The 24867-nt window shown below is 42.6% G+C and overlaps 1 protein-coding gene across 5 annotated transcripts in view; it reads left to right on the top strand.

The window, feature by feature from the left end:
- The window catches only part of acot7 (acyl-CoA thioesterase 7), a 37266-nt gene that overhangs the window by 1529 nt on the left and 10870 nt on the right, over positions 1–24867 (top strand). The window contains exons 1-8 of one of the 5 annotated variants that reach the window (XM_040193838.2): positions 611–747; positions 2849–2966; positions 4750–4906; positions 11510–11601; positions 11807–11921; positions 12345–12359; positions 12513–12599; positions 22737–22853. In XM_040193838.2, coding sequence (XP_040049772.2) covers positions 686–747; positions 2849–2966; positions 4750–4906; positions 11510–11601; positions 11807–11921; positions 12345–12359; positions 12513–12599; positions 22737–22853 — 763 coding nt within the window. In that variant the 5' untranslated portion in view covers positions 611–685. Of the gene's footprint in view, positions 1–610; positions 748–1629; positions 1857–2848; positions 2967–4749; positions 4907–11509; positions 11602–11806; positions 11922–12344; positions 12360–12512; positions 12600–22736; positions 22854–24867 lie in introns of those variants that run through there. The other 4 variants (XM_040193836.2, XM_040193840.2, XM_040193837.2 and 1 more) reach the window with 4 other exon arrangements.

Genomic DNA, 24867 nt, shown 5'->3' with positions numbered 1-24867 from the left:
ATAATCTTTTAACAGGGAGGAAGAAACCTTATAGGGAAAACAACAATATATGAGGCGGATGAGTTCACGCTGTCCTAAATCGTCAAGCCTTCTTGACTTTATGTGATTGACCTGCTACGGCTTTTTAATAACTGAAGCATGAAAATAACATTTTGCGTGTCAGCTGCCTATAGGTGTGTGTGTGTAGTGCGATGGCAGCAGATAGAGACAATGCCTCTAGATCTGTAACAGAGCCTAGAAACTCTTTCACTGACTATGAACTTGAGCTGTGTGATTGTAAAAGTGTCAGAGGATTCATATGAGGAGATGTTCCTTTTAAACTGTGGGCCTTACTTCTAGTTATATGCTGAAAAACATTACCAACAACTAAATGAGCCTCGCTAAATATGTAGCCATCATCTCAACAGAGAGCATCAGCCTCTTTTACTTTGCCTAGACCACTTTTGGCAACACCAAATGTCTTTGGGAAATTCAACCTTTCTAAGTCATGAATAGTTAACTAGTGTGTGTGTAGACATACACAGGACTGAGGGCTGCATAACGAAGCTGTGAGTGTTTGCTGAATACCTGTTTCACCTGGCGATGTGAGATTGTCTGGCGATGTGAGATTGTCTAGCGATGTAAGTCCTCCACCAAAGTCACTTCTTTCTGCTGTGTTCTGGCCGTGGCGCTCGGGAAGGAAAGGATGCTACGATATGATTTTCTCAAGCTAATTTGCAGCGTTCGCCGCTTTTCATCTCACCACAAGTAACGTTGGGTATTCTGTGTGTGGTTCAGTGTGAAGAGTTTGATTCTATCCATGCACCTGTGCATGGCAGCAGTACTTTGCCATTTAGTTGTTTGTAAGCTTTTTTTTGTGTAGCTACTGCAGATGGCTCTAATTTTAAAAATAAAAAGAATTCATGTAAAAAAAATACAACATGTAAAAACAGACAAGATGTAGTGGTAGTTCTACAACTTCAAATCCATATGTATTGGCATATCTGTATACCCGTATCGAGGAAATGTAATATTCATATGTCTTCAGACCAGACAAGACCTCATCGAAATGGACTACAAGTGTTACTTTACATACAGTATTAGGAATAGTTGACATAGTGCTCGTGGGAGGTTGAACATCGATATGGTTAAGGGCGGCTTTCCACTGTATAAGATAGAAGGGACGGCCCTTTGGAAAGTGAATGAATATGTGAACAAGATTAAAAGGCGGGGGGACTTTCAGACTAGATCCTGGCATAAACATTCAGCTCTAAATCAGGTGGTTTCAACTGTTCATGTTCTTTAAACGCATTACCAGTGGTATTAAGTTGGGGCGTGCCTTTGGATTTCCTGGCTATTGTTGAAGAAAAATCGTACGGAGACAGGTTGAGGCACATAACGAAGCAGCATGGGCACACAAATCCTGAAGAAAACGTACATTCCAACTAAACAAAATCATTTTCATGAAGATCACATTCAAAGCATTTCTTACTGCGCCTGTCAGTTGTCTCAAACAAAAAAGTGATTATAATGGCAGATTTAATTCTTTGTACCTCCCTGCATCAGTGGGTGTGTTGAGATCCAGTTTAACCACTAAGGCGTTGTCATCTTTATTACCCGCCCACAACAAGGTTTCTGCCCAGAGTCTCAGAAGATGTGACTCCAGAGATTGTATAAAGGGGAAGTGGGCCAGAGTAGGACCAAGAGTCCGGCAGTGCAAAGATGCGTTGCTTTAGACCTCAGACTAACAAGGGCGCCAGTGAGGCGGCACGCGGAGAAGAGAAACGCCAGGCCGGCCACAGTCAGCGAGTCAGCGGAGATGTCAGGGCGGCTGTGGAGGCGGCAGCGCAGCAGGACTCTAAGTATCAACTCAGCAGGTAGTTCATCTCTAACTAACCAACACACACGCGCAATGATGCCGAAAATAAAGGATACTCGGGTTTAAAAACTGAACTGATCGCATACACACAGACCTGCGTCACACTTAATGCTGCCTTTTGTCAGAGCGTTTAATAGTTGTTCCGACTGAGTCAGAGCAGCGTTGAATGAACTTCAGCTTCCTCTGCCGTGGATTGGATTGCAATATCTTATAAATATATGATGTTTCTCTCTCTTTCTCTATTGCAGCAGTGTCGTAGTAGTAGAGTTGTTCATTTATTTAGTGGTTATTATGTATGATACACTAATGTTGATGAAAGTCCTCCTACGCTTTTCCTCATTCCCTTCACCTGTTGCTTAGTGTTGCATCTGTGAAATTTCCCTTCCAGTCACGTGCAGCTGTGATGAGTTTTTTAGGGGAAGTGCACCGTCACATTAATCGCTGCACTCTGGGATCAGTGGCATTCTTCAGGCGGTTAACTAATGTTGTATAACATGATTAATTACTGTCAGCTTCTCTTGTCTGCTTCCCTTGATAAGTCAGATCTCGGTGCAACGGCGCACACCTGTAACTGGTTAAACTAGTTCCACCCACACACGGAAGAATTTAAAACGACAACGTACAACGCGCTTAGTGATAACTGTGTATCTCGTCATCAGGTAGACTCAACATTTTTTAGAAAATACTCAGACGGCAACGTGTTCTGCCCGATAGAAGTGATCTCATCTCCAGCACATCACAGCAGAAGCACACGGAGAAATTCCTCCTAGATTCCACAAACGTCCCGTCCTACAAAGCAAATGGAAACTATGTTGTGTGATTTAAAATACTCTCAATAACCGCTCAGTGACTCAAACGGAAAAACACTTCATTTCGTGGGCTCAAGTTGTAGAGTGAGAGGAGAGTGCAAAATCCTGGATTATCCACAACTAAACCGACTAAACGTTCTCCATCCCGAGTCATGCTAGCTGATCTTCTCTTTTACTACAGGATCATGCGGCCGGATGACGCCAACATTGTGGGCAACGTGCACGGCGGCATCATCCTGAAGATGATCGAGGAGGCCGGATGCATCGTCGGTACGCGACACTGCAACGCACAGAGCGGAGTAAGAGACCACAGCTACTCACGCCATCGCCGCGCTGCTTCACTGCGCTGTGGCACGAGTTCTCTTCTTAAGGGGTTGAAGGTCAAATCTTTTAGTACCAAAAATATGTGAAATGTACAATCATACATTTGTCCAGTATGAAGTGTTAATAAACAGAGAGTTAGTGTATAATAATCAATTAGTGTGGTGTGCTCCAAAAAGAAAAGAACATATGGAAATATGGAAAAAGGGAAATTTGTCAATTAACAAACCATCAAGGGGTAAAAAAAAAAAAAACTTCTGTAGTTTTGTTTTTCTCAATAGCTTATGATGAGTCATTGTTGTGTTTAAAGGTGGTTAGAGGTCAACATTCTTAATATCCTTTGTTTTAGAGATCACAAGATGCTATTAACACAGTTTATCCAGCCATAAAATAACAGTTGGTTGATTTAATTTGAGAGTGTACTTTACTGTTAAATAGTTCACCTTCTATAGCAACAGTATATAACGACATTTAGATCTGTTATGTCCCAACTGCATAGCTGCAATAATGTTGCTGGTTTCACTGTTACATCACCAGGGTGTTTTGGTTTTACCCACCTGGTGAACTTTAACCGGCTTGAGATTGCATCATTTTGATAGTAATCTTACAACAACAACAATATAAAAATGGGAAAATCACAATAATAATAATAATAATAATTCAAAATAACTACTTAACTTGTGAACAAGTTGCTACTTAAACTAAGTCTTCAGATAAATACACCCTGTGTAAACCAGGAAGAGCAAGAATTACAGACAAAAAACAAGTTCTCAGGATCAGTGGAGCCTGCTTTAATAAACACATATTTTTTGTCATGTCTATGCTTAAGATCTAAGCTTATCTCGTGCTTCTCGGTACCTTTAACCTGTCTGACTAGAGTCTTGATGGAGTTAAGGGCAACTCTGTTCCTATTACATCACCTGGCTGAAATGAAGATAGTGTCGTCCTTAGAATGACTGGTACTGATTTTATCAAGTGTTCCACCTATAATGAAAATACCTCACTGCCAAAATACCTCACTGCCAAAACGCCCTATCAAAACAAGGAAACAAATGGGAGCAAATATTTGAAGTTCAGGCAGGATGTACTGCTTCCAGAAATCTATTTGCTTAATGTAAAATAAAATGACTATTCTTGTTTCAAGATAACACGAACAATGATGGTAAAGTGGCCAGGCAGACGTCGAAGATAGTTTCATGTCATGATCGCTATATATTATTTTGTGTAATCATTTCTGTAGATGTACAAGATGTGCTAATGGGTTTATATTCTTTTCATCATCAATGGTTTGTTTGACCATCTATTACCAAATCTTTGAATTAGATATTTTGTCCCAAGATACAAAATATTGAATGAGAATATAGTGTTATGCCATTCAAACCTTGAAAGAAGAGGGTTTTGTGTTGAAACCTCATCATACTGGAGGTCCTGTAACAGATTGTATAAAACTGCTAATCACGAGAAGGCAAGTGACCGTAACTTGAATTAAGAATTTAAATAAATATCCATACTCATTTCAAGTCAGACACTATTTAAAGTTGAATAATTGCAGAGATCATTAGTTTCAGTATCACGAAGCAGATTTATTTATTTTGTGCCCTAATAACCAATATAAACATCATTGTACTAGTAGTGGATTTACAGAGTAATCAATACAAATGACTCCGACCTGTTTCAGACTGATGTTGTTGAGGTTTTTTGTCCTGTGAAAGCAGGTTTCAATATTTTTAGAGTTTCCTGTTTGCTGTTTCTCCTCTCTAGGACCGCTGCTTGGCCGCTCTGGTTCGGGTGGAGAAGACGGAGTTCCTGTCCCCCATGTTCATTGGCGAGGTGGCCCACGTCACGGCTGACATCACTTACACCTCTCAGCACTCGCTGGAGGTGCAGGTCGAAGTCATTGCCGAAGACATCCTCACAGGTGACTTACCAGCATTTTTTTGTTTTTCGGCAGGCACATAACTGTTGGATAATACATATAAGTGTTGAATTTCAATATAGGCAAATCACACACATTCTACCTGTTGTATGAATAATGCAGTTACACCTGTGGGAACAATATGTCATATTGAAAGAATATTTGTTTCAACCTGTCGCGTTATCATATCACTTCAGAGGAGAAGAATGAATGAGAGACTAGTATTCACAAGCAGGAGGATGGACAAAACACACATACACACACAAAACAACCCCTCTGGCAGAGGAAATCGCCTGCGAGTGCGATTGGCTTTTGCAAAAAAACACTTCTCAGTGATATTTTGCTGTTTTACCAGTAGAGGGCAGCGCACAATAAGTAACAGAGGCCTAAGAAGCATGAGAGATGAAACACTGCTTCCATGGGGCTCTGAACGACATGCTGTGACACGGGTGTAGAAACTAAGCCGTGCTGATTTCTAGTTTAGAATCTTAGCCAAGTGATGCAGTTGTTAATTATATTCTATTATTATGATATGTGCTAATTGAATGCATGCTATGTACACAGGAGAGCATGCTGTATACACACACACTCACACATAGCCCCTCTGAGTGAAGACCATGGGAGGATCACATTTGGCTGACCTAGCGTTGTCTCTGAAAGGCCAGTGATGCACAGACTGTCGGTAGAAGCACATAAGGCCCTGAGCATGCTGCAACTGCTTTAGAAGTAGAGATGATGAAACATGTACGGATTCACATGCACAACATATCACAGTGATGCTGGCGTGGATGCGTTTGAGTGGCATCGGGGGAGTTTTTCTCAGTATGTTGCAATGTGTAGCTTGTGTGCGTTGTTGTTAACGAATCGGTAGTTAGAAGTTAGTTGAATTAAGACCGAGCGATCGAGTGACACAGTAAGACAGTGCGGACAAACATATTCATGAGGAAGAAGATAGCACATGGAACAGAAGAAGAAGAGGGTGAGCGTATGAAGGAGATAGACAGAGGGATGAAGGAAAGGAGGTGTGAGAAACAGAAGAAGTATCCCCTAGACGGCCGTTGCCCTAGCAACAGACTTGTACTGGTTGGTTGGCTGGTTGCTGGGCTGGAAGCTGGTTGACGAAGGCGGAGATATGAGATGACAGGTGGAGAGGAGCACACATATGCAGGCATTGGCAAGGACGGCCTTCTACATGAGCTATTGGGAAGGACCTCGAAGAAGTAATACCACTAAGAGTTTCATCCGATGCACCTCACAGGATCTGTGATTCAAGGCTTTATTCCTATATTCTTCATATATCGGACAAAAGAGAAGACATCCTCATATGCTCTGATGTAAATATGACATGTTTTTACTTTTATACGCAGATCCTCCCTTTTTAAAAATAGAATACCACAGAAGAAAACGGCTGCATGTCACTTCCTGAGGAATGGTTCAGTTCCTCTATTAATAGATTCTAGGTTCTAGGTTGTTGATGTTAATGGGTTCTTAATTCAAAGAGTAGTTTTGGAGTTGGGTCAGTGTGGGGGTAACATAGATGTGCGAAGCGTTGAGATTAGGCGCTGAGGGGTCTTCCTCTGGGACATCAAACGTTCCTTTGAGGTCTCAAACACATCTGCCACATCTACCCACATATATATACATATATATATATATATATATATATATATATATATATATATATATATATATCTTGATAACGGCATCATCTGTCAGTCTCAACCAAACAAATATTAGACATCTTTATATAGTATTTACATTTAGCTTCTACATTAAAAGTGGAGTCAGAGCCTGGCTATAGAAAGTAGGTCATATACGGGTGCATGCATCTGAGTTGAGACAGCTGCTATTCATATGAAATTCTGAGTGTCAGTATGTTTTTATAAATTGAGTTTTTATTGTAATGTCCGCGGTTGTCCGTTATCGATAACTGAAAGAAAAGTTACGTTGGCTGCGTCTGTCACTCCTTGGGCGTCGCAATTAGATGCATCATTTTGCAAATGTGTGTTTGCACACATGTGCATTTGTGACACATTATGTCTATGCGTAGTGGGTGAATCTGTATTTACATGCGCGCGTGTGTGTGCGCGCCTGGGTATGTGTGTGGGATTTAATCAGTGTTTGGCCCTTTAAAAGGTTCCTGCGGGGCCGAGGGGGAAGAGAAGATAACGGGAGCAGACATTATTTGCTTCTGTCATGTCAGCTTAGCATCAGGCCTCACACACTGCGGCCCAGTCAGACACGGACGCCAAGTGGATGTACCTGCACACATGCTGCGACACGACGCATGTACCCGACACATTCTGAGACACACATGCGGGCTGTGACCTGTGTGCATACAGAGCTCGATATGCACACGCAGACACATTCTGCATAGAAAAAGTCACACGTCTACATGTCTTCACGCATGTACACACTAAACACACACAGCCCTTCTTTCGAAAAGATGTTCCGAACTGAGGCAAGACTGGCAGGGTTTCTTTCACCAGACAAAAAATTGATAGATGGCTTGAACAGTAATAAGAAGACATTTTATTTTTACATTTTACACTCGCATATGTTGTTTAAATTCATATTTGAATGCACTTTTGTGTATATCCGAAAGCTGCTTTTGTGCTGCTTGGTTTCAACATAAATGCTCATGATTCTTATGTTCTGCAATACTATTTAGATTACACTCATCTTTGTATTTTTTCTCTCATGTTTATTTCACGTGTGTGTGTGTGTGTGTTGGGGAAGGAGGCAGCACCCAGGTTCCACAGTCAGTCAGGCAACATCTCGTCAGGCAGGCCTCAGTCACCGCCCCCAAGGGGGAGGCTGCCTACTGTGGGCACGAGCCGTGATGATTGTTCCCGCTGGGGGGATTGCACATGCGCACTAGCACACACACAGACCCGTTCACATCGTCAGTATGCACAAACATGCATGAAAATACACATTCATATTTCAAAACGGCACACTGTCACAATAACACACACGTCCACACACAGATCCCTGTTAGAAAAATGCATCTGTACGAGCACACACGCACCAGGTCTGCAGGTGTGAAATTAAAAGACAACAAAAAAGACAGAATATTGATCAATACACGCAGGTTTGCACGCAGCCACCTTCGGATCAAACACTCACATACAGAATATTCCCGCAGAGATAATAAGGCTCGCATTGCATGTACACTCAAGCACACATTTGCATAAACACATCATACACAGATTGTGCCCCCTCAACACGCACACACGCATAGATAGAGCTGAGAGCAATGCATTGTGGGTTAAGGCTGGAAATAATCATCGCAGTTCCTGCCGTGATCCTGGGTGGTCACGAAACTGCACATGTTGAAAGAGAGCTGAAAAATGTTGAATCACTTTATAATCCATAAAATGTGGCACAAATGTGCTTAAAATTAGCATCATTTATTAAGTGACCCACACCAAAACTTTACCCATGGCATGATGTCATACATTTCTATCGCGCTACAACAACTAAGAGTGGGATTTTTAGGGTAGTTAAAAGTAGCCTTGGCTCAGCAGAATGGAAAATGTGTGTTTTTGATCATGTGGATCAAGTGCTGAGACTGATCCTCACTATCTCTCAGCCTGAAACATGGTGATCAGGAAGGAGAAAAGGAAACGAGGTGGGGAAAGAATGACGGATAGTGGGCAGGAGTCAAGGAGGATAGAGGAGGGGTGAACGATTACAACAGAGCGATAAATCAAGTGAAACTGTTGGAGTTGAAAGATGGACGTCGGTGAAGGGGATGTCAAGGGAAAACGAAAAAGGAGCAATAAAATAAAAAATGAAAGATGTTAAAGCAGACTGGAATGACGCACTGTTCAGAGCACCTAAATGTGCATCTAGGAACCATTAAAAATGGTCTGAAGTAGTGATTGACGGCTTAAATTTAGATTAAAGTGGATTGCGTGATGCATGAGTAGTGTTGGAGGGATGTTTCGCCTTCTTAAGCGCCCATGTGAACACTGAAATAAGTACCCAAAAATGCCCTCATTTATTATTAAATATGACTAAGCAAAGCTTTTGGGAATTCTACCGCCTATTAGAAAGTTAAAGCCTTGTATGTCCAACAGCTACTAGTGCTCTTTGTTTAGTTGTTAAAACCCCAGTTTTCTGGATTTCCTTCCCATGATAAGTTGAACGTTTAAAATAAACACACCGATAATCCGATGAGAATGATTTGCCTTTGATGCAGACTGGCTCTTAGTTTCTATTGTTGCTACGGTTACGTCAGTTTATTTTATCACTGCTCTCTGTTTGCTGACAGCCAGCTGAGTGATGGTCTCCTATGTAACACTCACGGGCAGTTCTTGCACACTAATGCACTGCTGCACCATTAAGCGATCAATTAAAAGAAAGCCAGGTGCCATTTTGTCTCAGCTGTCATCGTAGCTGCCAGAGTGCCTTTCATTGTTCCACTATCAACTTAACTTGAAAAAAAAAAAAACACACACAAAATCACTGTGGTATGTTTATTGAGCATTGTGCCACACAGTGGGGAAATTGGAGTGAGCAGATTTGTGCAGCTTGTGTTCGGAGCGGATGCCGCCAGAACCCTCCTATTTACTAATTCATTCATTCTAAGTAAGCCAGCTGTCCCTCCTGCTCGTAGGAACCTTTTCTTTTGTCACTGCAATACGTTTATGGTAATGACAAAGAAACCAACAGATACAAGAAACCCATGTCTAAAATTATTCTACAGCCATTTTTACAAAAAGACCGAGATGAATTTGTCTTATTAAAGATCATTTTATGAATGAGGTCTGTTGAACTTGCTTTTCTCTGAACAATGTGCATGACACTCCAAGCATGAGTAGCAATAATCTGTTTAAGCAGACACACTGTGAAGGTAACAGGACAATGACATGGTCAAATATTGACACTGCCTTCATTTAATGCAGAGGGATTTGAATTCAAAGCCAGTTCCCCCGATTACTCTGCGGCCCAAAAGGTTGTTAGTCGGAGTGGGAATAGTTGATTCCCTCGGTTCGCCCTCCCCACCTCCCCACCTCCCTTCCTCCATCCGTCCAAAACACAATTCGCTTAAAAGGTCCAGCAGCGGCTAATAATAAACTGGAGTCTCTCCGCCTTGGTAGACTCAAGGATATTTAAATATGACTTTCTCCTGTGGGCAACTTCCTGATTGCATGCAAGCATGGGAACCAATGAGAGGAGAGAAGCTCAGTCGGCATGGCAACGCGGCTCGGCTGTCTGCACATTTTTAACTTGGGTGTAAAATGCAAATGTAGTCTGCCATAAGCCTCTACTCCCACTCTCTTCTCTTATGTTCACATGTCCTGCTGCAAAGCCTCGGTCTGCTTACCGTACAGCAGAGTGCACAGAGTAACGGCCCAATTCTTCATCTTGATATCTGATGAATCTAAACACAAGCTCCATCAGTGGCAACAAGACACATCAATCCGCTGAGTACATGAAATGCTGCATACAAGCATTCAGTATTATGAGCGTCTTTAATCTGTATGCTCCCCTTGTATGCCATAACAACAGACTCTAAATAACCCCTCTCGCTCTAGAGAATTAAGAGAAAAAAAGTGTAAGCAGAGTAGAACAGATATCGCTATGGCAACCTCTCAGCCTGATTGCTATGAGATTCCCACAATTTTTGTCGTCTTTTCTTCTGTCTTAACTTTCTGTGAGAAGGCAGAGAAGATAATGCCTCCAACTACCAAAACATTTAATGTGCTTTATGGACCAAACGTCATTGGGAAGATACGTATATGAACTTCTGTAAATGATGATGAAATGGGTTTTGTATAGTGATGCATAAGTGGGATGAACTGAAGTACTTAAGTACATTTTCCAAGATTTAAAAACCACAATTATATGTAATACTTGAAATATCTGAACAGTTAAACTGCTGAAACAAAAAAAAAGAATTATGTAATGAGCGTCCAACATTTGTTTATCAGTCCAAATAAGGTCTCGGGGGGCTGACGGGGTCATTTCTATTTTAAAATGATAGTGGTGTCACATGTTATGACATGTTTCACTATACCTGTCTTCTAATGCTACCTACATTGGTAACGTTGAAAAGGTTTTTTCAAAGAAGAAGTAAGAACTTCTCCACGTTTTGGCAGGCGAGACAATAATGTATCAACTGCCAACAAAGAAGAGTATTTTTTACAAAGAATTGAATGAGTGAGTTAACATTGTATGTCTCCTATTTTATAATGGCAACATGAAAATGTAGAGTTCAGGATTTACAGATTATGCAAAATCTCGCACTTACCAAGGGTCTGCGTTTAGTGAGCTTTTGTCTTGATTGATTGTCTTTAAACAAAGTCCTCATTGGTTTTCTGCTTCTTTGTCTGCAGAAGAAAGACTAGTGTTCAAACAGCACCACTGGATGTATTAAATACCGGATAGGCTGTTATTGGGGTATTAATGGACGTGTCTGTTTTGACAAGAGCTGTTTCTTTCTGTTTGCACCATTGTTGTTTTATATGAAAGAAATGTCAAAACTTGTGGCTTATTGGTTTATAGTAAAAAAAAGTATATTTTGTCTCTTTGTTTGGTGGAACAAAGCTTCCTTACTGACATTTTCTGAATTCAACCTTTTCTTTGTGACTGCAGGTACCAAAAAGCTGGCCAACAAGGCAGCTCTGTGGTACGTCCCCTGCTCGCTGCAGAATGTCAACAAGGTCATGGATGTGCCGCCTATCAAGGTACATTGAAACTTGGCATTTTCCCTTTTGGCTTCTGTGTGTCTCCATCTGACCCTCCCTCCAGCACTCCATGCATCCCAGTTTGCATGTCTTGTCTGTTGAATGTCAATGTGACAAACCTTTCTTATTCCGCATGCAGCCATGCAGAGACGGGCATACAGCCTGTGCACGCGCTCATACTGTATGCTGTATGCTCTGTCCGTAGTATGCCAGTGAAGTACAAGAGGAGCAGGGCAGAAAGCGCTATGAGGCTCAGAAGCTGGAGAGACGAGAGACCAAAGCGAGGACTGAAATGGTGTTGCCGCCTCCACCGAACCCAGGTAACATCCTGCACCAAAGGCCTCCAATCAAACCTGTGAAAGCAGTCAACTTACAACATAAATCGGTGCTGTACTGTTCCTAGATTTGAAAGAAAGTTGAAAATATAAGATGGAACTTTTGTCTGTTGCAATTAAGCAATAAGGTACGAGAGGCTGTACTTTATTGTCCAATAATCTAACAGTTCGGGGGTGTTGTTGGGCCCGACACAAAGCAGTGCTGCTAACTTGGGCCTTCTGATAAACATGAAATACATATCTTGGAAACTAAAGAAAGAACTTTAAACAATTATGTTGAATAACATGAATTGATCGGGGGGAAATGTTTGCTCTGTAGATGAATTTCATCGCGTCATATTGATATTGATTTCAGCTCATAAGATTGATTACTAATCCTGTAATTTTGTCATGTTCATTCAAACCCAGAGAATCCACCAAAGGGTAAGCTAACCAATCAACATCTAAGCTTGCAGAAGCATGCCGTTTAAATCGCCGTTATTTCGGACAAAATGCATATGAGCAAGCAACACATTTTCAACATAAACAAACACAATTTTTCACCTCTGTTTTATTATGTGTGCGTTTGCATTGCAGAAAAACACACAGTTGGTTTCAGCCAGTCCAGTCTGATCCATCTGGTGGGCCCCTCTGACTGTACGCTGCTCAGCTACGTTCATGGCGGTGAGTCTGGTCTCCTCTCCCCCATTGCCCACCTAACTCGCTCTAATCCATCAGCGTGGATTAGTTCATCCTCTCGCTCGCTCCTCCCGAACGTATTCAGATGAATGCAATGTAAAACTTCAGGACTGTTATTTCGTTTTTTTTTCTCCAAAGTTCAAATGTACTGCTGCACAGTGTGATGGATCAAATACTGACAGCTGCTGACAAGCCGTTTCAGAGCCCAGCATTTCCAAGTTGCCCCCTGCCACTTCATTTCCAGTATCTGTCAGAATTCTTTGCCACTCTCACACATGTGAGACAATGAGCTCATAAACAGCGTCGCGCTCCTCAGTATTCAAAGCAGGAGCAGACCTGAAAACACAGGACACAGGAATCCTGCCAATCCTGCAGGGGACAAGATGAAACAGACCCTGTAACAGAGAACATATGGTGATGTGTTGAAAGACGCAACGGTTCGGAGGAACGAGAACAATTTATATGAGATGAGAAATATATTTACATAGAAGATTTAATCTAAAGAATAAAGTATATGTGAGGAGCTGTCAAACATGTGACATTCACACCCTGGTTTGCGTTGTATGAAGTACACGCTCACACGTGCTAACGGTATCATCATGTTCTTCCATCTATAGAGGTGTGCTTATGAATGGCTGACAAGGTTCTTTCTAGTTTCCTGTTCCTTTGCATTAATATACAGGCTGTGTTTTGGTACAACATGCCCTGTGGTGACACAGTGGACTCACTAAATTTAATCCAAAGAGATACGTCCTTGAGAACTTTATGTAGCTTTATGTATTGATTTTTTTCTAAGTGAATGGATGAATGAACGGTTCCTAAACGTCCCGGATACGTGGGATTGTAGTCAGGGATCGTACAATATCTGTGGGTATGTGTGCACTGTTGCGGTTAACTGCTCGGGTTGTTACTTAAATAAACAGCACTCTGCAATTCTGAGCATGTTTTAATTGTGAAGCAGAGAATAAAAAGGACGAAGCAGGAATAGACCACTGGAACAAACGGGGAATAGGAGGCCGTGGTAACAGGGATGTAGGGTGCCAATGTCGTTCCCAGTTATGCGCTTCGGTGACAAGCTAGACAACTCGGAGCCATAAATTGCTCCTCTATGACTCGTCTTTTGACCTCGTTAAAATTTCTGACGCTCCTATTCAATCATCCTATAGGAGAAAATCTAATTTTGTTACTTAGATGGTGCCTTTAAAAACTACATTTTGAGGCTCTGCTCGCCGAGGGCGGTAAATATTTCTTCTGGACAAATCCAGAAAAAAGCCCTTAATAAATATTTACACTTTTTGAAAGCTAGAACCTTCCTGTAGTCTTTTTCTTTTTCCGTCCCGGGGCCATTGCCCCCCTACTGGATTTGATTAAGCTTCCTAGAAATGATAAAACATAAAAAAGAGACATACAACAGAGAGCAGCAAACTAGAATCAAAAGCAGGATAAACAATTCATGAATAATTGCATATCAAGATTTGAGGGCTTAGCCACTCGTAACCAAAAACTTGGTTTATCTGATCTCCCAAACAACATGAAAAAGCAAGCGAGCCCTCAATGGAGACCATCCTGGCTGCATCTCAACAACAACAATCCATCTCTTTATAAGCACTAAACAGATGCTTTTTATCGGTCGAGCTATTTTGTTTCTGGCAAGTTATTCCTGCCTCATACTGCCATTTCTATTGAGGTCAGCTGTGTAAAGAGGCAATCGAAGAGACACCAGATAGTGGGGGAGAAAGACAGACCAGAGACGTTGACTGAGACCGAGACGCAATGGGGACAGGACAGCAGGCTGGGAGGAGGACTTTTTTAATTTTGGCGAGCTTGCTAACAATTCTGTCCAATTTGAAGAAAAAAAACAAACAAAGCAAATGTGAAACATAACATGCAGGTAATTTCAGACACCCACCGCTGCTCCCTCCCTTTCTCTCGGTACACGCCGTTGCTCATCAAGCAATGTTGCCCGTCGCTCGCAGCCGCTGCTCACTACACTTATTTCGTTTACATAACCGAGTCAGGTCAGGCAGCCGGGAGCTCGCGCTCGCTTTCTCTCCTGCTGTGTCTTAGCCCCCCTCCGCCCCTCTTCTTTCTATATTCTTTTTGGAGAAATGAAGACTGACTTCTACGTGACAGTGCTGAGCAATTTGCTTACTGTATGTTTCCCCTTTTTGTGAAGTGAAATATTGGCCTACTTAGCGTGAGCCTGTGAGACGTGTGCATGTAAGCGTACACAGTGAATGCACATACCCTCTGCTAACAATTATTTTACTTGTAAAACAACATCTATTTAGGGCCTAACAGCAGGGCCAACATGTGACCCCACATCCAGCCAGCCAGAGATTCAGCAATAATGTCGCTGATGCTAATGCGATCTGACAGGATCACCTTCTTCGTTTATTGGGCATCGCATTCGTAATTTACCATGGAAACAGCTTTCTGCTGAAGGAAAAAGTCCCTTTGAATGTGTTAACAGCGTAGTGTGTGGATGAGCCACAGACACTGTTTAAACTCCACCATGTGTCAGGTGCTTGGCAGTAGAAGGAGAATAGCCTGCACGCTGTCTAATAATAACATTTCTTATAACTGCTTAAAATGTTTACAGTAGCAGATGTTGAGGGAAGGAGGCCTGGAATCGGGTCTGTAATGAGAGTCTGCAACAAGTCAAATCAAAAGCCTGGTAATTGTCTAAATGCTGGAAAAGATCAGAGGATCCCAAACGTTGAACTTTATTTTCTGTTGTGTCTTAACTTTTATTTTCTTTGTTGCTCATTCTTTGCCATCAGCCCACCTCATTATCTCTTCCCCTCTCAGTACTTGCTCTCCTCTTCCTTCATGTTTTAAGGTGTGCGCCACTTGTTTCCCTGGAAACAGCAGTTGATTGCCACGGGTGGACACAACTCCATTTGATGTTCCCTAAGACACTTTAAGTTTACTTTTCTATCCGTGCACAAATAATCATTCACCTTCTTTCCTTTGTATGTGCGTGTGTGTGAAGCTACATCATTCCATCCAACGTTTACACTACGTGTGCACTTGTGTATGTCTGTGGGAGGGATGAGGAAATGCAGACATGTCCCTGTAGAGGGGAGGGTGTCCATAGATCTGATATATGTGTGTGTGTGTGTGTGTGTGTGTGTGTGTGTGTGTGTGTGTGTGTGTGTGTGTGAGAGAGACAGGGACTGCCTGACCACAAGAACACATCCATCACTGTGGCTCTATATTATCAGTCCTTTCCCCTGGTCTCTGCTCAGTGGGTATGTAAACATGTCACACAGTGGAATTCAGGGAGATTCTATGTCCACTGAAGCCTGTGTGATCGACCTTTGTGAAGAGTGTGCATGTGTGTGTTTGTGAAGGCTTTCACCAGATCCACCTCCAGCCTTCCCTCCTCCCAAACCAACATTGATTCAGAAATAAAATACTGAATGTGCACATTTTTCCCGAGACCCAAGAGCAGCAGAGCCTTTACAAATTGAGGCCTTCAGGTAAAAATAACCTGGTGTACAAGAGACGCTGGTTCTTTCTGCCCTCGTAGATTGAATTGATAAGGATACTTGAAAGTCCTTCATTAAGTAGAAAAGGACAAATGCAGAGTTACATTGGCCAAACCACAGAAAACATAAACTCAAAGCTAAATCTAATAAATAATTACAAATAATTTGACTGTACGGTAGTAACTGAAGCGCATTCAGATAACTGCATCATCTTTTTCAGCTCATCTGCATTCTGACTGCATTACATTGAAAAGAGATGGAGATGTAACCCAACCTCTAGTTCCCTAACCACACCACTGAACACTAATTGTTGTTTGACTATTACTAAGTTCTACATTTAGAAAAGTAATCTGCAGGACCCGATGACCTTTAACATCACAGCAAAAGGTGCATTTCCTCTGTAAGCTCTTTATCTGACAGAATTTCCGTTACAGGAGTGATTTTTCTCACGCCTGTGGTGTGCATGGAGCTTACCCTTGCATTGGTCAGGACTTGAAGTCACAGTTGTGAAGGTGTTTGGTAAAGATCACCCCAGCTGGAATGCTAAGATATACAAAAACGAACGCAGCTCAAGGGGATTTTGTGAAAGGATGTGGACGGGTTGCTGCGTGGGAGTAACGTTAACAGGAGCAGTTTCTATAGTAACAGCTTGTTAGGAGGCAGATTGAGCCGTTTGATACTGTCCATGATTAAAGCAGTGGTTTGGGAGAGGATGAGGAGGGAAGTGGATAAATAAATGTGGATAAGAACAAGAAAGGGAGATGCGAACAGAGAAAAGGCGGAGAGACGATGTGAGACAGGCAGAGGTCATGAATGATTTGCCATTAATATCTCTTGGCCTCACACCTTCTCCTCGTTTCATCAGTGTAGCGTGCCGTGTCTGAGCTGGTTCTAATTAAAAGGGCTCAAAGTTAGACGGTGAGCTGCCTGGTAGACCCCCGCCATTGTCCTCTTGTCCCGTTGCCCACGGACAGCATTTTGCGCTTGATTTGCAAGATTTAGAGAAATCGTCAGAAGGAATCTAATCACAGAGGTACCCCCCCCCCGTGGCAAACTGGCCTGCACTGGGGACTTGGTTACTAATTGCCCTTTTTTCCCCACTTGGAGGGAGCTGTCTTTCCTCTTCACCCCCCCCCTTCCCACCTCCCCCACAACCCTCCTCCCGCGCGCAATTCTGCCTTTTTTGGTTCCCACCCTGCGGCACAGGGAGAGTCATAGTGAGCCATGTCACCCTGTGAATGTGTAACGCCGGGCCCCGGGCGGCCTTGGCCCCGCTTGTCCTCATTTGCAGTCTCACATTGAGCCTCACTTCAACCTTTTGCATCGACTGTACAAAGAGATGTGGGACTTGCATTTACCGTTCCACTGATGGCAGTTGTTTCTGTAGACGGTTTCTAGAGTCAATTTAGGAGCAAAATATATGCTTTCCGTCCGCATGATGCAATATAGCAGCTGCAACCAGGGGGTAGTGGAAAAGAATGTAATGCTACGTGGCAGCAGACTTTGAACCATTGTGCATCATTAGAAAGGGTCCATGCAGATGTTCCCATGTTGGCCACGTACGAATCGAGTGGATGCACTCCTTAATATTTCAAGTACACACAAGTTCTGCTCAGGACGAAAGAGTGACATTACATTACAACATTACAACCATTTAGATAAACTCTCATCCCGTTATCGGTTATTGTGCTCAAATGCCTTTCAGCCATCAGAACTTACTCTAGCTGTACAAGGGTATTTTCAAACACTACTTTCATGCCGCGGGAAGGAGCCTGGTGGAGTAAAGAACACTGGGGTAACTGTCCGTCCACACCTACCAGCCTCCTTTTCACGAGGCATCTGGAGAGCTGCTACCAGCAGGCAGTCGGGGAACAAGACCACGCGAGCTCACTCTCACTGGTGGACTCAAGTCTCAATGCCCCTCACAACTTCCCAGTCCAACCCACAAACAACCAAGTCCTCCTTGCACTTTGTCTTCTTATTTTCTTAAAATGTGAGTATGTCCTTTTAGAAAATGTACTTTGACTTTGCCCAGTCAAGCCTTTACCACATTATCATTTACCACATACCACAGCATGCTCTCCATCCTTTATGATTCCTTAATCTACCCAGATTGACCTCCTAAAGATGGTTTCATTCTGATAAGAGCTCTCATGCTGTTACAGAGAAACTGAATAAATGTAATCCAATTGTTCCCAGTCAATGTGGACAAATGGATGATCAAATTAGATGAAATCTCAAAGATGCGGGGTCACTTTGTTTCAAGGATTAATATCATCAGTTTATTTCAGAGCTTCCAGAGCTGCCGTTTTGTAGAAATGCGATGATATAAAGACAACAGACACCTATATTTGTGTAGAAAATATTGATGGATTGATTTATTGGCAGAGATTTTCCTATCTTCTTTCACCATATGCCCTTTTTATTAGGTGCCTTTTGAGGGGAGAACGACATTGTGACAGCGTGCTGGCTGAGATAATTAGAGTTCCAGTCATGTGACAAGAAACAACCAATTACAGCCGGTCCATATCTTTTCTTCTTCCTTAATCAGCAGTCTATGGAAATATATAAAGAAGTTCATTATTTTGCTGGTAAATAATTTCAACGTCATCATCTTCATCGCAGCTTGCAGGATTTGGTTGCTTTGCAACGGCAGGTGCACAACCTCCAGATCACCTTGGATGAAAGATGTCATGAGAGCGTCGCGTCTGGTATTTTCCACACGTTTGTTAGCGGCCTCATATGCATCCGACAGATTGAAACATTGGCATTCATTTGGAGTCCTGTGTCTGTCCTCCAGAGGCAACGCAAAATCCAATGTTCACTTTCGTTGAGCTCCGTTTTGGCCTCCACCAACTCCCAATGCTAATATCTGGTTCTTAAGACGCTAAATGCTCCAAAATGTTAGCAGCTAGTTGCATATTCTGCTTATTGATGCTGCTTGACAGTTGCAAACCCAAATACCACAACAATGACCAAAAAACAGAGTTGAGAGAAAGTGCAGAGTCAGTTGTGGGTTCTTCTTCTTCTCTCAGCAGCAGTGAATAAATGATATTTTTGATTCAGTTTAGCACAATCCGATGTTTACACTTAATTTCGTCATCTTGGTAGGTCATGATCTCTCTCCACTAAGTGTTACATGCTCAGACACGACCCCCTCCGGGCTTTAAATAGCAGCAGCCTGCTTGGCCTTGTCCCCGGGGAGGAACTTTCAATCTCAGGTGAGATCCCATCAATTTTCACAACATAGCGAGGATGGATCAAAAAATGATGGGATTTGAAGAAAAAAAAGCGTCAAAACAGGCTTATGGAAGGAAGTGATGAGTTTCTTTGTCAACACACACTTTAAGCCTGACGAGCTGTTGTCACCTCTCACAACTGCGGCTATTCGGTAAGCTTTTATCGGAGAGTGTTTTTAATGGTCATATCTGAGTGTAGCCACACATCAAAGCTTGATTACATCTTTCTAGCATTTTCTATGTTGGAAATCTCAGTGCTTTTCTTTTACCACTGTCAAAGGTCAGCTGCTTTCTATATTAAACGTTTGTACGTGTGAGTGTTGTTAACCAAAGAAAATGAACAAGGTGATCTGGTAATTTAGGAATAACAGTATGTCAAATTATACGTTTAATGCTTATTCACTTCAACTGGGGCACTTTTACTCTGAATTCCGCATTTGGGAGCGAGCAGCGCATTCTGTTTGTGCTCCCACGCCTTTGGCTGTCATAAATAGAGCGACACAGTGCAGATGGTAGGAGCCTTCGGGAGCCAAAGCAGCCATCAACACGCAAACTTATTGATTCTCGGTAGGCTGAGAGACACAAAATGCAACTAAGAAGGAGCGATTTGGGCCACTGGAGTGTCTACTCGACGGTCTAAATGTCTTTTAAATGCAATTACAAACACATCGAACCGGCACACGTTATTCCTCTTAAATGAGAAACAGATGCCTCCCCCCTGGCTTTTCTCATCTCCAAACAACCCACTCCATACAAGATTATCCAAGTTCAATGAGAAACCCACAAGCAACTGTTTGCATCACACATGACACAGAGGAATGTAGATGTCGTTTTTTTAATTCCTCTGTGCCCACGTCATGACCTCGCCTCCTCCAGGGACTATCAAGCCTTAATGTAATCTGCCACTTTGATTTTCTGCCCAATGTCATCATCATATCAAGAGTTTGGAGTACAGGAATTGGAAAAGTGCTATAATTCTGATGATGGACCACTGGATATGATTTTGCATCTTGTTAGTATAAAACACAAACTTCCTGTTGGTTTAGAAGTTTTGGTTTGTAGTTTTATCCCTCACACAGAGCAATTTGGATTGATTGTGCACATCATTTATTCCATTTGTTATAGTTCTCATGGCAGAATATGAATGACCAATTAACCATGAGATGTCGAGCACACGGTCATGAATAAAAGATTTTAATAACATGGTGCGATGACCATTTCAGCAATCTGCATGTCTTGTCGTGGGGGAGGCCATGTGTTTGTGTGCTTGAATCCACTCATACAACATTTTCCAGTTCGGTGTGCTCATCGTGTTCCAACGTCTTTCAGTCGAGTTCAGGCTCAATATATTTAAACATGCAATATATATACAAACACAAACTCTGTGACACTTAGACAGTTACAAATGATTATGTATTTAAATAGTGGACGTCTTTTGGTTGTGATATTGTAATAAGTTAGTATAGCAAAATGTACATGATTTGAGTTGCAATGGCACTGACCCTGTAGGCTACACACCCATGCTTGTGGAATTCAGGGAAGTGAAGAAGAGTTCAGGTCGTATTTCCATCATCCAGCAGGAAAAGTGAACCGCAGTCAACGAGCCACAGCCAGTTGTCGGCGTGTTGGCGAGGACGCACTCTGCAGAGCGCCGAAGCCTTGCCGCAGCAGAGTGCGATTCACTTGTTTATTCAATGTTCATTCAGCTTTATATGTTTTTTGTCCAAATTGCATTAATAGAGATTTGTTGCTTTAATAGCTGGATACTGTTTTTCCATTCCTACTGTTCCTAAATTACCTCACGTGAGTGCTGTGTGACCTGCCACATACAGTGTGGTGGAGGACTTGTTAAATTGAGTAAACTTAAACCACATGAAAAGAAAGAATCGTTGACATATCTTGCCTAGGATCAATGTCGTTTCCTGGACTAGCAAATAACTTTCTAGTAAAACCACAATGTGTAATATTCACACATTTGCTTATTTACGTTTACATTAAGCTTACGCTTTTATCCAAAGGAACTTAAAATAAGTGCATTCAATCTACAGACCCAGAGCAACAATAACCAAGAAAGTACAATATCTTCAGGAAAGACATCTTCAAGACGTCATTGGGAATCTCATTCCACCGTTAAGGAGCCAGGACAGCAAACTGTTGGGGTGTTGTTAAGTGTTTAGCTCTCTTTCAGGGAGTGACAAGCAGATTGGCAGAGTCAGAACGACGTGAGCGGTTTGACCGTGGTCTTGATGTAGACTGGACCTGATCTGCGGGGCAGCCTCTGTTAACCCTTGAAGGTAGCGGAGGAGCAGAGCAGTGTCGCTGAATTAAGGTTGAAGACCAGTCGAGCAGCTGCATACTGGAAGAGGGAGTTACAATAGTCAGGGAGACGACCAGAGCCTGGACCTGAACCTGCGCCGCTTTCTGAGTTAGAAGGGGACGTGGTCTCCTGATGTTGTGCAGCATGGATCTACAGCAGTCTGTTGTCACTGTGATGCTGGTTGTGACAGAGAGTTGACTGTCGAGAGGTTTCTAGCGGTCAGGGCTGCGGTTAGGAGGAAAGTTGTCAAAGGTAAGGTCCCGGAATGAAAAGAAGTTCAGTCTTGTGAAGGTTATTTTTCAGTCGGTGTGCGGCCATCCAATCAGATGTTGGTCAAAGAGATTCTTGCTGCTAACTGTGTCTCAGATTGGGGAACAGACAGGTTTAGTTTATTGTCATCAGCACAGCTGTGGCAGGAGGACCGCAGGAGTGAATGACAGGGCAGAGGCAGTTGGCGTACAAAGAGGAGAGGAGGGGACCAGCACGGAGCCTTGCGGGACCCCAGTGGTGAGAGGACAAGGTTGAGACACCGATTCTCTCCCGGTAGGTGGGGTCGTTGGGGAAGGATGAGAGAAGTCAGAGAGCAGAGCTTGAGGAGCCTGAGACACCAAGTTGACGGGAGGAAATAAGGATCTGGGGGTTCACTGTGTCAAATGCAGCAGAAAGGTCAAGGAAGGTTAAGGACGGAGGAGGCTGCTTTGGCAGTGAGGAGTGGCTCGGAGATGCTGCGTATTTGTGTTTATGTTTCCTGTAACAAACATATAGATTGTTGAGATACTTCTCGCTGGAAGTCAACTCATCGACTGTCAACAGTGGACTGATTAGAGCGGATGAGATGCTCAATTATAATTAAGCATCAGGTTTTTATTTTGTAATTGCATCAGGAAACCCATTAGCTTTTGCATCAAACGATCCCATCTCAGTGTATTGGGGTCCCAAACACTGCTAAGAGTCCCTTATTATCCCATAAATGTAATACATTAATTGGATTAGATTAGCTAAAAGTTTAGTTTAGTATCAAATGTGTTTGTGCGTCGAAATAAGTCAAACTGTGCTTGTGTGTCGTGAACAGGTGTGACCATGAAGCTGATGGATGAGGTCGCCGGCATTGTGGCATTTCGGCACTGCAGCACCAACATTGTCACGGCCTCTGTGGATGCCATCAACTTCCATCGCAAGATTAACAAAGGTGAGGATGACGTGGAGAATACACTTTGCACTAGTGATACGTGAACGAATCAATCACAGGTTGGTGGATACCTTCCTCTAAAAGATGTACTACAATGTTGGTAAAAGGCTGCAGGAGGTTTCAAGATGCTGCTTTTCTTTTTTGAACCGTATTATCAACAACTCTTGCTCTCCATTCTAAGCCTCTAATTTCAAAATGAACTCAAGGATTTTCGTCAGCTCCGTTATCCACTTATCATTTACCCGTCTTACTGGAAAGAAATGACTTCACTATGACGGTGGAATATATCCGGCTAGTTGGGCGCTAGGTTAAAGGTTTGGACCACACGGTTAATCACGTGCTTGTCTCAGCATTTAGGAGTAAAGTGTCAGGGAGGCTAGGGCCACAAGGACCTGGAATCAAAAGCAGACTTGACACGAGGTAGTTAGAAGCAATTCTTGTCTTTAATCCAGGCGGAGGTTCGGTACACGGGTAATCAGGCAGAGGAGGCAGATAAATCCAAGTCGGCAGGCAAAGGGTTACGGGTGGACAGAAAAGGTTCAAAGCACGGGAAGGCACACTGGAGGATATCGCTGGTAAGCTCATGGGAGACAAGAGACAAACTGGCACAGAGCCATGTGTCGGCAAGGGCTAAATACACAGGGGAATGAGACACAGGTGTAATCAATAAGGGTGGGGCTTTGTAATCACGGGGGCGGCGGCATACAGGTAGGCGGTGTCTGAAATGAGAGAGAAGGGTGATTGACAGAAGATACACAGGAATCACTTTGTGGCCAAAATCCCCAGTCTGGGTGTTACATAAAGATGTCGTGCAGAAATCGAGGAAAGAACAAAAATACTACAGTTACACCCCCAAAGACAAAGTAGACTTACTCCCTCTGTCTCTGTCTTTCTCTACTCTCACGGTCACTTTACAGCAAACTTCTCATGAATATCTGGTAAAAAGTAGGAAAAGATTGTTAAGCAATTGATAGTTTGTTTGCTCATCAGCCTTAACAAATCTAAATATGTCTGACAGAGTCAGAGTGGTGCAGTGGTGGAGACCTGGATTGCTTCATGGACGTTTCTCAGCTCAGTGTCTGTTTTATCCATCCATGCAGATGATGAGATCCAGATATTCAGCCTTAAAGTTCTGAGTCTAGGATTATTTTGGGGTATTACATTGACGTAGGACCAGCCGCATCCACTCTCATTGTTGTGATGTGGAAAGAAAATGTTATATACTTCATAGCTTTTCGAGAGTGCCGGGGCCGCTGTAAGTCTACGCTATTTTACAGTCACGTACTATCAAACACGGGTGTGTCGTTATTCAAGCACAACCTTTTTTAGAGAGGGGTCATTTAAAACATTTCAAACAAGCCTTCTGGTGTTTCAGGAGCAGAAAACTGAACAGATCCATGTCCATCTTTCAGCTGCTTCTAAACTACTACCACTGACAACAGGGTGTACCCCCCTGTGTCCTCCATTTCATGAAGAGAATGTTTTAAACCTTCCCATTGTTTACTACATAAAGCTAGACGTGGATGTTATGAAATGTTTTTCAGGTATTTCAAGCACAGCAGCATTTAAGGTTGAAGTCAAACACTCAAGGATTCAAAGAATTTACATCAGGCTTTGTTGTGTTTTTAGTCCCTCGCAATTAACGATTAGAAAGACTAAATTCATTATTCAGCACCAACAAGTGTGGATTATTTTACAGTTTTAAAGCCAAAAGCAAATTTCTTCATAAAACCCTTTACATGTATTTTGGTAGCAGACAGTAAGTTGCCGCACAGACCTTTGTGGGGCTAAAGGAAGCCGCCGAAATATCACTCGGTTTATCAACTGGTTTACAATTCAAACAATTGTCATCAGACAGAAGATACACAGAAGACCTGGATTTAAACTACAGAAAAAATCATAAAGCCAAGTATCCATTCTGACCTATGTGTGTGACTATTGTAAAGGTGTTTTTTCTGTATCAAATTGTTTATGCGGGACAAAGCTCCACAATATATGTATTCTCTAGAAATTG

The sequence above is a fragment of the Gasterosteus aculeatus genome, chromosome 2 (assembly GCF_964276395.1).
Source record: "Gasterosteus aculeatus chromosome 2, fGasAcu3.hap1.1, whole genome shotgun sequence".
NCBI classification, from domain to species: domain Eukaryota; kingdom Metazoa; phylum Chordata; class Actinopteri; order Perciformes; family Gasterosteidae; genus Gasterosteus; species Gasterosteus aculeatus.
Note: the sequence above shows the minus strand (reverse complement) of the source record. Positions and strands in the feature narration are given on the sequence as shown.